The sequence below is a fragment of the Phacochoerus africanus genome, chromosome 7 (genome assembly GCF_016906955.1).
Source record: "Phacochoerus africanus isolate WHEZ1 chromosome 7, ROS_Pafr_v1, whole genome shotgun sequence".
NCBI lineage: Eukaryota > Metazoa > Chordata > Mammalia > Artiodactyla > Suidae > Phacochoerus > Phacochoerus africanus.
The window spans coordinates 30,730,092-30,743,078 of NC_062550.1; the positions used below are offsets into that span (position 1 = coordinate 30,730,092).

General features: G+C 32.7%; 1 protein-coding gene across 6 annotated transcripts in view; it reads left to right on the forward strand.

Moving 5' to 3' along the window:
- USP15 (ubiquitin specific peptidase 15) overlaps window positions 1-12,987 on the forward strand; it is a 117,003-nt gene that overhangs the window by 57,683 nt on the left and 46,333 nt on the right. For 5 of the 6 annotated variants that reach the window (XM_047787096.1, XM_047787102.1, XM_047787103.1 and 2 more), the window contains one exon: window positions 9,485-9,571. The exons of the other annotated variant lie outside the window; for it this stretch is intronic. In XM_047787096.1, coding sequence (XP_047643052.1) covers window positions 9,485-9,571 — 87 coding nt within the window. The remainder of the gene's footprint in view (window positions 1-9,484; window positions 9,572-12,987) is intronic. 6 annotated transcript variants of the gene reach the window in all.

Consider the following 12,987-nt stretch of genomic DNA (forward strand, 5'->3'; position numbering starts at 1 on the left):
TTTCTAGTATGGAGACCATAGAACCTCATCTGAAGAAATGATAAACATATTTTAAAATGTTAAGAGTAAAATACAATTTTGTTAAAACATTTAGACCTATTTATAAGACAACACAAAATCTATTAGAAATCTAAGAACTTACCTTAAAAATATTCAGAAGTTTTCTGTCTGAATTTTTCTGCTAGATATCAATATATAGCTTGAATTTTTCATCTTTATATTCATGCTGTATTTTTTAAATACTCAAGTGCTTAGTTTTTTCTGAACTTATATTTATAATCTAGAGTACAGTATCTAATCTTAAGTATCTAATTTCTTAAAACCTCTCAAAACATGTTTTCTAATGATACCTCTGAAAAGCTTAAACCACTCTAACTTTTTTCTTTTCTGTTAAATTTGACTGTTTTCCAAAGATGTTGGTATTGGGTGGAGAGTCTAATTATTCACTTGAGAGGTGTGGCTAGTAACAGCTTATATTTCTAAAAAACTGTTTTAAAATAGACTAGTTATAGAAGCCTAGAGGTTCCTTAAGAGAGGAGAAACCTAATCAATAGATTATCCCTTACTTTCCAGAAAATTTGTTTAATATTAATACCCTATTCCTCAGTTAGAAGCAGTATAACTTTATTGGCTAAATAGTACTATTAATTTTTTCTGTATGGTTTCATTTAGGTGTAATTATTTCAAAGAATGCCTTTGTGATTGCTAACATTATAGCAATAAACAGATCCAAATTTTGCTGCTTTCCTTAAGTAAAAATTCTTGTGAGGATAGCATGAGAAGTTGATTTAATTCAGACATTTTTCATTAATTGCTAAAAAACATTGACAAGGGCCATGTGATTAAGAATCTGGTGAAAAAAAAATTAAGGGTCATTGATGATTGTGAAGAGGTAGCTTTCATGGGCTAAAAAACATTCAGAGGAAAAATCCAAAATCAATCAGATAAGGCATGAGAGGCTAAAAAAATATTAAGTGGAAAACTAAACCAGTAGTTCTTAAATCATACTTTGTACCCTCTGCCATCTGTGTTCTGATTAACAGAATTCCAAATTGGTGACTGAAACACTAAGTATAAACTTAATCTCGTGGCATATTAATATTTTGACAGCACTCTGTCCTTGAGTGCTCTGCTTGAAGAGAGGAAGCACTTTATAAATAAAACTGTTGCATACTACTTTTTTAGTTAGGATAAATAATAAACATCTAGGTGACTTTGCATTATTCTGTTTTTGTTTTTTACACCTCCATTTTGATTGTACTTGTTTAAATACATGAGAAAAACAGCATATACTTCTTTAAAGTTTTTGAAAGCATTATTAAGCCCAGTTTGCCTAGTAATTGCAAGGTAAGCTGTATAAATAGATTCAGAAATGATAGATAGACCTTTTAGGTTAAAAATTATTAAAATATTTATTAGGAAATGCCTGTCAGATAAAATACTGTTTTCATTTTAATAATAAACTGTACAGAAACTTTTAAAGTATTTATTATAAGCAGAATAATCTCTGCTTTTTGAAACATTAGTAGATTTGGTTATGACAGTTTTACCTTGGTATGATTATAGTTCACAAAAAGTGTATTCTTAAAGTCCTATGAAAGTATACAAATTTGTTACCAATTTTAACCTTCTTCATATACTGGAAATGGGGAATTGAGTGATTTTTGGATTGTCAGAGTTGAAAGAACGTCTCAAGAGCCAGCTTTTCATTCCTTGTCATTCGTTCATATTCATATATTTAAAATTAGTAACGTCTTCAATTTGAAATGCAACCTGTGATCCATAAATAGGGTAATATTCCAAAATCTGCAATTTGTTGTCATTTTTAAAGACAGTTTGAATCTTTATAAATTTTCTTTCGTGCTTTATCTCATTTTATATTGTTCTTATTAAGAAAAAGACATAGAATGACTTCCTGAGACTGAAGTTTGAGGTAATGAAATGGCCAAATAAAACTGCCTAGGATGCAGTTAAAGATAGGCAACCAAAACTTGGAGAGTAATGAGAACTGCAGATATGGAGTTATATTCCTAAAGTGATAAATGTTAGGCATATGTGAATTATCTAATTAAAAATGTAAAGAACCATATACTAAATCTTAAAGGGTGTCCCTAAGTAATGATATAAAACAAAAAGATCAAGTAGAAGAATAATCCTAAAGGTTCAGGAAAACTTGAATCCCATTTTATCATAGAGGCCAAGTTAAAAAAGAGCTTCAGAAGAAAGGGAATGATAACCATTGCTAAAATGAGGCAGAGCTTGGGGAAAGAACAGAAGAGATTCAGTGTATTTGATAAATGGAGATAGCATGATGAGGAAGAGAAATAGATTATAGAAAGGAAGGGTTGAATACCTAGTCAGAAAATGGACGAGCTGTTTAATGATCACTCATCATTGAAATGTATGGAAAGAAAAAAGATACTAAGGTGTACTTGGTAAGGCAGGATTCCTGGAGAGAAAAAGAAACTATATATACATCTGCTTGTTATTTAAATATGTACATCTTTTCCTGGGTATTTGTTCCCTAATGATAAAGGTAGCATAATGATAGAATGAAGTTCCTGTGTACAGCTCTTTACTGGTAAACTGTTTTTTTTTCCCTGGTTGTTTTGTTTTAGTGGTCCAAACTTCTAGATGTTTTCTGCTTGTTAAGCACACACTCCCCATAGCTCTGTACTTTGAGGTTCCTCAATATAATATTCATTAAGATCTTGAATGTGTATACAGATTTTCCTTTGAAATGCTAAAAATGCACATCAATTAAGTAAATGTTAACACTGTACTTTTCTTGTGCGAAATGTATAACCAACATAGTACTATGTCTCCAACTTTTTTTTCTTTTTAGGGCTATACCTGCAACATATGGAAGTTCCCAGGCTAGGGGTCTAATCAGAGCTGTAGCTGCTGGCCTATGCCATAGCCACAGCAAGGCAGGATCCGGGCTGCATCTGCAACCTTCACCACAGCTCACGGCAATGCTGGATCCTTAACCCACTGAACGAGGCCCAGGATTGAACCTGCATCCTCATGGATACTAGTCAGGTTTGTAATCCACTGAGCCACTATGGGAACTCCTATGTCTCCAAGTTTTACCAAAGAGAGCATGGTCACAGTCAGGCTTATTAGCTAGTGTTAGATTCAGTATTTAAAGTCCTGAGGTACAAATTTAATTAAAGTTAGGACATTTAGATAGTATATTTCTTGAATACATGAATGTAACTTAAATATACAGTTCAGTTAAGTAAAATAGCAAGAATACTCATGGTATTCACAGGTACTCACAAGTGTTTATTGGCTATTTATTTTTTCCCTTTTCCCCTGTTTTGTTCCAAAAAGGATTTGAGCAATTTACAGTAATATATGTAAGATAAGGTTAACTATATGAATAGATACAGAAGTCATGATAAATTAAAAATAAACAGAGTCATAGTGAGATGAAACCAGAGGAGAAATTAGTTGGTAGGAGTAGTAAGGGCTTTTGAAGTTACTAAAGTAGATCTGGAAATGTATGTACTTATTTTGGATCCTGATTCAAACCAGGATCAAACCATTTTTGGTTTTGGTCTTTTTTGTCTTTTTAGGGCTGCACCCATAGCATATGGAGGTTCCTAGGCTAGGGGTCGAGTCAGAGCTGTAGCCGCCAGCCTACACCACAGCCACAGCAATGCGGGATCCAAGCCACGTCTGCGACCTACATCACAGCTCACGGCAATGCCAGATCCTTAACCCACTGAGCAAGGCCAGGGATCGAACCCATGTCCTCATGGATACTAGTCAGGTTCGTTAACCACTGAACCAAGACAGAAACTCAAACTAATTTTTGAGACTAGAAAAAAATCTGAACATGAACTTAATATTAGATTGGGACAGAGAGTAGTGTCAAAAAAGATCTCTTACCTGCTAGGGATGCATACTCTTGTGTTTACAGGTGGAATTATAAATGTCTAGGATTTGCTATAAAATAGTCCAGCAAAAACATGCAGGAACAAGGAGGGTGAGGGGATTGTAGATAAAACGAGAGTGATGGAATGTTAATAATTTTTGAAGTTGAGTAACTGATACTGAGTATATCAGGACTTGCATTAAGTTTGGAAGCTTTTATATAACAAGACCTCAAAAATAAAAATGAGTTGTAGTTTTGGTGCTGAGGTTCATAATGGCTAAAGAAAAGTAACTAATTCTATTTTTTTTAAAGTGGAATGTTTTATCAGATACCACATATAGCAGTCAAAATAAGGAACAAAAATTAAGTTATGAGAAGCAATCTGTATATAAATTTTCTTAAATTCTCTTTTGTTTATCTTTACATATTTAATGCCATGCCTGACATATCAGGAGACAAACAGCATATTCTTGTTGAACTGAACTAATCTATATTGCACAACAATAAAAGCTTAATTTTCAAGAGATTTAAATTTCTCTTTTTCTCTTAAGAACTTACTTTAGGATGATTGTTAGAAATGGGAAAAGGAAGATCAGTCTGGTTTTCATAATAAGATTTTTTTTTTTTTGGCCTTTTTGAGGGCTGCACCTGTGGCATATGGAGATTCCCAGGCTAGGGGTCTAATCGGGGCTGTAGCTGCCAGCCTACACCACAGCAACACCAGATCCGAGCCACATCTGCAAACTACACCACAGATCAGGGCAACACCGGATCCTTAAACCACTGAGCAAGGCCAGGAATCGAACCGGCAACCTCATGGTTCCTAGTCGGATTTGTTTCCACTGAGCCATGATGGGAACTCCTAATTTTTGTTTTATAATGCTAAATTTTACAAATTTGGGTTTTACGTCAGGTTTAAAAATAACTAAGTTTTTAAATACTTGTTTTATTATATAAGCATCAGACTTAATTTCCCTGTATTTTTGATTGCTCAGTATGGTATTAGATTTCCATGTATGTTTAAATATTTAGGTAATTTACTAAGTATAAGCTGTGTTTTTTTGTTTCAAAGAAGAAGTTCAGCTTAGCTGAATTGCAAGCTTTTAATTGAAACTTTGGGACTAGGGGGATTAAAATGCATTAATTTTTCAGAGATGAAGTTTAATTTTTTTCTCTTCATGAAATGATTCAGCTAAACTGATGTTTTATCTGGTTCTGGCTTTTAAGACTTGAATCACTGCCTTATATTACACTTAGCCCAAACTAGCCAAAATTAGCTTAATGCTAGATAACAGTCTTAGCATCTAGTCTATGTATAATATTCTAAGCATTGTTTTTCACTCATCTCCTTAGAAGCCAACTAGTTCAAAGTTACTAATAAACTGTGTAATTTCCATATTGTATCAAAGAGAGCTAAAAAGTTCAAGTTATAGCTGGCAGATTGTCTAGTCAACCCCTAAATTAACTCTACAAATGTTAGATTGGGCTATGTGTAATCTAGGTCAGAGGTTGGAATCAGAATAGATAAGTGATCTATTGATAATAATGTCTGTAATATCATTTTTAAAGTGTTATCATACTTCATATTTACCTCTAAACCACATCCTTCTCTTACTGATCTCCATGCTATTTAAGGACAGTTTCTCTACCAATGGTATTTATCCTAGTGCTTCCTAGACCACTTTTCCCTTGATTATCTCCTCTCTCCTGCATATATATATAAATGCCTGGCATACTGTCACACATAGAGTAGACACTCATTAACATTGGTTCATGTTTTTGTTTCTTTTCCAGTATCATTTTCCCTGCTAGCCTATAGATACAAAAAATCTCTCCCATCTTTAAAAATGAAAACAGAACTGTAAACTTCTGAATACCATTTAGTTTTTCTTCGTTTGACAACTAACTTCTTTAAAACGGCAGTGCTTAGGATGCCTTACCACGCATTCAGGATTTAACAAAGTCTTTATTTAGCTTTTTTTAAAAACCAGTTTGTTTGACCTCTCTTGATACGTCTGTTTAATAACTGTCTCCTTAAGAATTTCTCTTGGAGTTCCCGTCGTGGCGCAGTGGTTAACGAATCCGACTAGGAACCATGAGGTTGCGGGTTCGGTCCCTGCCCTTGCTCAGTGGGTTAACGATCCGGCATTGCCGTGAGCTGTGGTGTAGGTTGCAGACGCAGCTCGGATCCCGCGTTGCTGTGGCTCTGGCGTAGGCCGGTGGCTACAGCTCCGATTCAACCCTTAGCCTGGGAACCTCCATATGCCGCGGGAGCAGCCCAAGAAATAGCAACAACAACAACAACAACAACAAAAAGACAAAAGACAAAAAAAAAAGAATTTCTCTTATTTTGGGAGTTTCCGTCGTGGCTCAGTGGTTAACGAATCCGACTAGGAAGTATGAGGTAGCGGGTTCGGTCCCTGGCCTTGCTCAGTGGGTTAAGGATTTGGCATTGCCGTGAGCTGTGGTATAGGTTGCAGACGCAGCTCGGATCCCGCGTTGCTGTGGCTCTGGCCTAGGCTGGTGGCTACAGCTCTGATTCGACCTCTAGCCTGGGAACCTCCATATGCTGCAGGAGAGGCCCAACAAATGGCAAAAAAAAGACAAAAAAAAAAGAATTTCTCTTATTTTGAATCCATGATACCAGTTTTTCCCACACTGCTTTCACCACTCTGATTAATCCTCTGGCTGGCTCTCTTCGTCTCCAGGGCTTCCTGTTTGATTGTGCAGGTTGTATACTGCACAGCTCTTGGGGGACATCATTCAGGTTGTAATCTACATAAAAGGCCCTCTTGGCACTGTGCAGTTTTACCCACCATTGTTTTTATACTATTAGTGCAAATATCCACCCAGTGAAGGAGGTTAGATAACATTTAAATAACACATTGGTGTTTTTATGAAACAGTTTTGACCTCATGGATAGGCGCCATGAAAAGATCTTGTAGCCCCACCTCACCCCCGCCCAGTGTCCATGAACTGTACTTTGAGAACCACTTCCTGAACCTCCAAGATGTATTGCCCATGTCCTCTCCACTCTTAGTCCCAGCCTTTTTTCTTACCTTTCTTGTTTTTATAGCCTCCTAAATGATCTTTCCATCTTTGGTCTCTTGCCCTTCTATGAGTTACCTTTTTAGAATATAAATCTGATTATGTTGATACTTTTAAAAATCTTTCAACATGCTGCAGCACAACTGGATAAAATCCAAATTTCCTTCAAAGAACATAAAGGGCCCTTTATTTTTATACCTACTTTACTAACCTCTATTCCTATCACTACATATTTCCTACTCTTTCAGCCAGTTTATAAGTCGTTCCCTAAATGCATCATGATTTCTGTAGTCCTACACTATTTTCATGTGCTAGTCTTTCCACCTGGAATACTTTCACTTTCCAATTCCCACCTACCCCTGCAACTGTGCACATCATTTTAAAATCACCTCATGTTACTACCTTCAAAATTTTATATTTTGTTATAATTTGAAAATTTGCTTTAGGACTTAACACTGTTTGATGGTTATTTTGCTTGTCTCATTTCCCCCATTAGATTATGAGCTATTTGAATCAGGGACTGTTTCTGTCTTTCTATTCCTAGTATTTAACAAAGGGAAGGCATAATATAATCATTTAATACATGTTTGAGTGTTTTAATGAATTTCATAAAAACTTGTAATGCTGTCCTGGAGTATAGCTGCTAATTAATAGTAAATAGGCCACAGATGGGCAGAAAAAGATATTTATGTATATTTTTTCACACATATGCCTCAGCCACTTTGTTGGATAAAGTAATCTTTATTTTCATAATTTTTACTGTAAGTAAAATTCAAGGGAATGTTTCAGTTTCTGTGTTCCAAAAAAATGTAGTTATTTGAATTAAACTGTAGTCAAATTGATCATATTTTCAAAAATCAACTTCCTTAATTCATTATAACTTAATCTCAGTGTTTTTAGATTGTTTTCCTAACTTAGCATGCTTAAAATGAAGGCCAAAAATGCCAGAATACTTTTGTATTTATATTAATATTTTAAGTTAGTACCTTAAAATATTAGGGTATTTAAGTATTATTTTAGGAGTTCCCATTGTGGCTAATCATGTTAAGAACTCAAGTAGTATCTATGAGGATGCGGGTTCAGTCCCTGGCCTTGCTCAGTGAGTTAAGGATCCACCCACCATTGCCACAAGCTGTAGAGTAGGTCGTTGATGCAGCTCAGATCTGGTGTTGCTATGGTGTAGGCCAGTGGCTGTGGCTCCAATTTGACCCCTAGCCTGGGAACCTCCATATGCTGTGGGTATGGCCCTAAAAAGACAAAATATGTATGTATTTATATAGGTAATATAAATATGTATATAAATATATTCTTTTTAAATGTGTTTTCTATGTTTTATATTAAAACTTGGCTGTATGGTTCTGTTTTGCACTTAGTACAGTTAAAATCTTGTAAGGGCGTTCTCAGAAAGTGACCTATGTAAATAGAAGACCCACTTAACGTAATCTACCCATATATAGCTTGTATCAACAGCAGCAACCAAAAAAACACCTCCTTTAAGATTCAGGGGAAACAATTACCAAAATTTGGTAATATATAAAACTTCAAAAGTTAAATAAAAATTTTACATGTAAGAAATTTTATTACCCACCATTTAGTTTTGCAAAATCCAAGTTACCTAAAAGCAGATTTTGTAAATGATACTTTCCTGCCCATTGACCATTTCTCTGTTCAATAGCACCTGAGTAGAGTGGAAAAAATAACTTAAAAACTAGTTACTTTGGCCCTTGGGAGGTGAATTTATGATGAATGGGATATTGAACTACAAATATTGCTTCTTATAGCCCATGGACTGAATGTTGCCTTGTAAATTAAAATTGTGTACAAAATTACAAGAGATTAAATCTTTCAGAGATTTTAAGTAGTTTAAAATAATCATTCCTATAAAATGGATTTGTTTATAATAAATCATACCTTTAAGACAGATTAGTTGATTAAAAGTCATTAGTAATTGAGACTTCTCCAAAAAGATTCTGAATTAGTGAGGTATATAATATATATAGTCAGATTTATATCCCCGTTCAGTTTTTGCAGGGATAACTTTGACCAGAACTTACTTCTTGGGGATTATGTTTGGAAATCTCTTTGCTGTTTTATCCCTCTTGCCTTGGCACTTTAAAAAATTTGTGAATCTTTAATATCTTTGTCAGTTGTGTGTTTAATTAGAATGTCATGATAACTACTAAGAAACAAAGTGGATTTCTTTTACATGCTTCCTTAAAAAAATATTTTAATTCCATTGATTTAAGGAAATTATTGATTATAAAATATTAATAATGGTTACCTGAACTTGGATATATTGCATTAGTAAATTTATAAGAATAATATCATTTTATATTTAATTTGATAAATTTCTTTTGAAAATAGTTCCCTTAGGCCATTATTTTTTATATGAACAAATACATCAGAAATTGAAAACCAATGATGATTTTGCTCATAAATCTGTTTTCCAGCATTCATTTACTACATACATTGTCATCTGTTAGTTCTTTTCTTTATTTCATAATTTCAAAATTCAGCATTTTTATCTAATTTGACATTTTCATATTTTTAAAGGTCCCCAGGTGCATCCAATTTTTCAACTTTACCAAAGATCTCTCCTTCATCTCTATCAAATAATTATAACAACATCAACAACAGAAAGTAAGCACTGAATCTTAAAAACTCTTTGTTTAATTGATCGCCCTATTGTGGTTGCAAAAAAAATTTTTTGTATCTAAAATTTAGGATAAAAGTCTTAATGCTTTAAAATTTATTTTCTTTTAAATCACTGGTCAGTATCTAGGACCAGTTTCACAAGAAAGCAAGCCGAGGTATAAACTTAATTGATTTAATATATATATACTATAATAATTTACTAAAAGAGAAATAAAACACTTTCAGAATTTTACATTTTAAACAGTAATTTTTAAAATATATATTAGAAACCTGTTATAATTCAAATTTTTAGGAAGAATATAAACTTCAGATGTCATTTTAGAACTAAACATATAATATAGACAATATATTTTTTAAATGCATATCAGTGATTCCCAGCATACACAAATTTTTTATGTTTATCAAGTTTTTATGTTTATCAAAAAATTTTTTTAATTTTATCAAAAATTTTTATGTTTATCAAAAAAACTTTAAAGAGTTTGGAGAAGTAACTCCCTTGCACTATCATGAATAATATTCAGAATCTTGGGATTTAGAAAAATTGTGTTAACATGTGTACCATACTGTTAAAATAAAAAAGTTTGAAAGTTTCTTGGGATTCACTGTAACATCTGACATGAATGCATTACCTTGAAAATTGGCCTGGTTTAATAAAAATAGATAAAAAGAAAACTTGAATTATTTGTAATTAATCCAGTCAATTATGGGAAGAACATTAATCCAGAAATGATTGCCATCTTTTTACTTCTTGGATATATACATGGCAGTTTATGTATTAGGTTTACAGTGTTTATGTAGTTAAATATTTACACTACTTGTCCAGTTCGTAAATGGCATCTGATTTTTCCAAAGAGTAAATTTAAAAAGACTAAAAGTATTTGCAAAATAATCTTTTTAGAAATGCTATTAATTGAATTTATCAATTTAATAAATTTTCCCTTAAAATTCATATGGGGTAGTGGGGCTTGACAAAATAATTCTAGTTTTAACGTACATCTACATTATAAATATATTATAATAGCCAAAATAATTTTGGAAAGGAAAAACATTGAGAAATGATTAATCCTATTAAATATCACAACCTGTTAAAAAGATATGAGTTTAAACAGCATGGTACTAACTCAAGACTATACCTGCAGATCAGTGAAATAGAAAAGACAGCCCAGAAAGATACTTATATATATAAATAAAAGAATTTAATGTGATCAGAAGACATTGTAGTCTAATGGAGAATGGGCAGATTATCCAGAAAAAGCTGTTGAAAAAGTTGGTTTGCCATTAAGAAATTCTCTTTAGGGGGAGTCTTTATAGTAGTTGCAGCTTGGATCTGGCATTGCTGTGGCTTTGGTGTAGGCCAGAGGCTACAGCTCTGATTCGACTTCTAGCCTGGGAACCTCCATATTGCTATGCCATGGGTGCGTCCCTAAAAAGTTCAGGGAAAAAAAAAAAAAAAAGAATTTCTCTTTAGGGAGTTCATTTGTAGCACAACAGGTTAGGTATCCAGCATTGTCACTGCAGCAACTTGGGTCACTGCTGGGGGGCAGGGACTTCCATATGCCACAGGCCTCCCCTCCCCCCCAAAAAAAGAATTTCTCTTTAAAACTTTAAATTTTTGTCAGGCAGATAAAAATTAAATGGCAAATAAATGGACAAAAATTCTTGCTACAAATGACAAATGAAGGGCAAATATTCTTAATATACCAAGCTCATAAAAGTTAGTGAGAAATTTTTTAAGATGGAGAAGTGGATAAATGATACAGCTGGGCAATAAAAATTAAAGAATTAAACATTTTAAATGTTCACACTCACTACTAACTAGAAATACATAAATTAAAATCATAAAAAAAACTCCACTTCCTCTCACCTCAGTGTTATTGGGAATAAGTGAAGATAGCTGTTCTTGTAAGAATTCTGTATTGAGTGGTTGGAACATTAGTCCAGCTTTTCTAGGAAAGAGTTCAAAGAGTTTGCTGTATGTACCAAGATGATTTAAAACATTCTTTTATTTCGGTAATAACAATATATGTATACTATAGTGTAATAGTGAGATACTGAAGACACTGAATATCTAAAATTGCAGTGTAATATGTTCTCTTCTATTTAAAAATGTATATCAACAGACTAAAAAGTGAAAAGAAATACCCTTCTATAATCTGGTTTGTATTTTACATGGTATCTTTTACCTTAATTCATCAAAAGTAATTTTCTCATAGGAGATAAAATATTATTTGTTTCAGCCAATTACAGATGGCTCCCACATTTATGATAAAAGAATTTAGTTCTAGGTATAACATGTATTTGTAGTTAGTTATTCTTTGGAGCGATACATTTTTTAACATTGTATTTAGTCTATGTTGAACATAGACTGTATTTTGACCAGTCATCTACTAGTATATATAATCTGCTGCTTCTGTTTTTGTCTTGTTTCTTTCTCATAGTAAAAGTACAATCAGGTCTCAAAATCTCTGACTGCAGAGAGTATTAAGAGAGAAATTACAGTGTTTTTTTTTTAAGTTTAGAACGTGGTTAGCTAATGATTCTACTCCTATGACTAGATTGTATTTTAAGCTGTTTATATTTTTCTATTTTAGACACTGAAATAGTCCTTTCCTATTAGGAAATTTTAATAGCAAATTTCTGCTGGTACCACCTTACTTAAAAGTAAAACTTAGCTTTTTCAGTAATAAACAAAATTTAAACATTTATAAAATGGAGAATTTTTTTTACTTTGAAAAATTTGAATTAATATCATCATATTTATCTAAACAGTTATTTCACATAAAATTTATTTCTTGACTTTCGCTTCAACTTGTGGAAATAAGTAGCTGCTTAAGACTTCAAATGAAAACGGATTAAGTATATTTTTGAAACTTCACATATGTGGAGATATCAAGTGTAAAGTATTAAAATCAGTAGTAATGACACAAGTTTATATAGCATTTATTTATAAATTCAAGACAATTAAACATTATTAAGATATGAAGTTTTCAAGAAATAAGAATATTCGTTATAAAGGTAATAACAAAATGTACTTAGAATTATTTCATGTGTTTAATAAGGTTTTTATTAAAGACTGTTATTATGAAGAATCAGATGCCAGAATATTGCTTGTTTACCCTTATATAGTTATTTTACGTGTTAATCCATACAGTATTTGTTTGTCTCAATTATAATTTAAGTACATTTTTAATATGTGCCAAAATATTCCTCTTCCTACTCTCTGCGTTTTTCTTCTGTCCTGCTACATTTAGTTTGATATAATACTGCCTTTTAAAAATGTTTTTAGTATCTTTATTGTCTCAAGTCTTGTCTACATCACAGCACATTCTATTTTTCTGTTAATTTAAAGTTCTTTTATTTGAAATGGATATAACCCCCTGCAAGAGATTAAGAGATAAAAA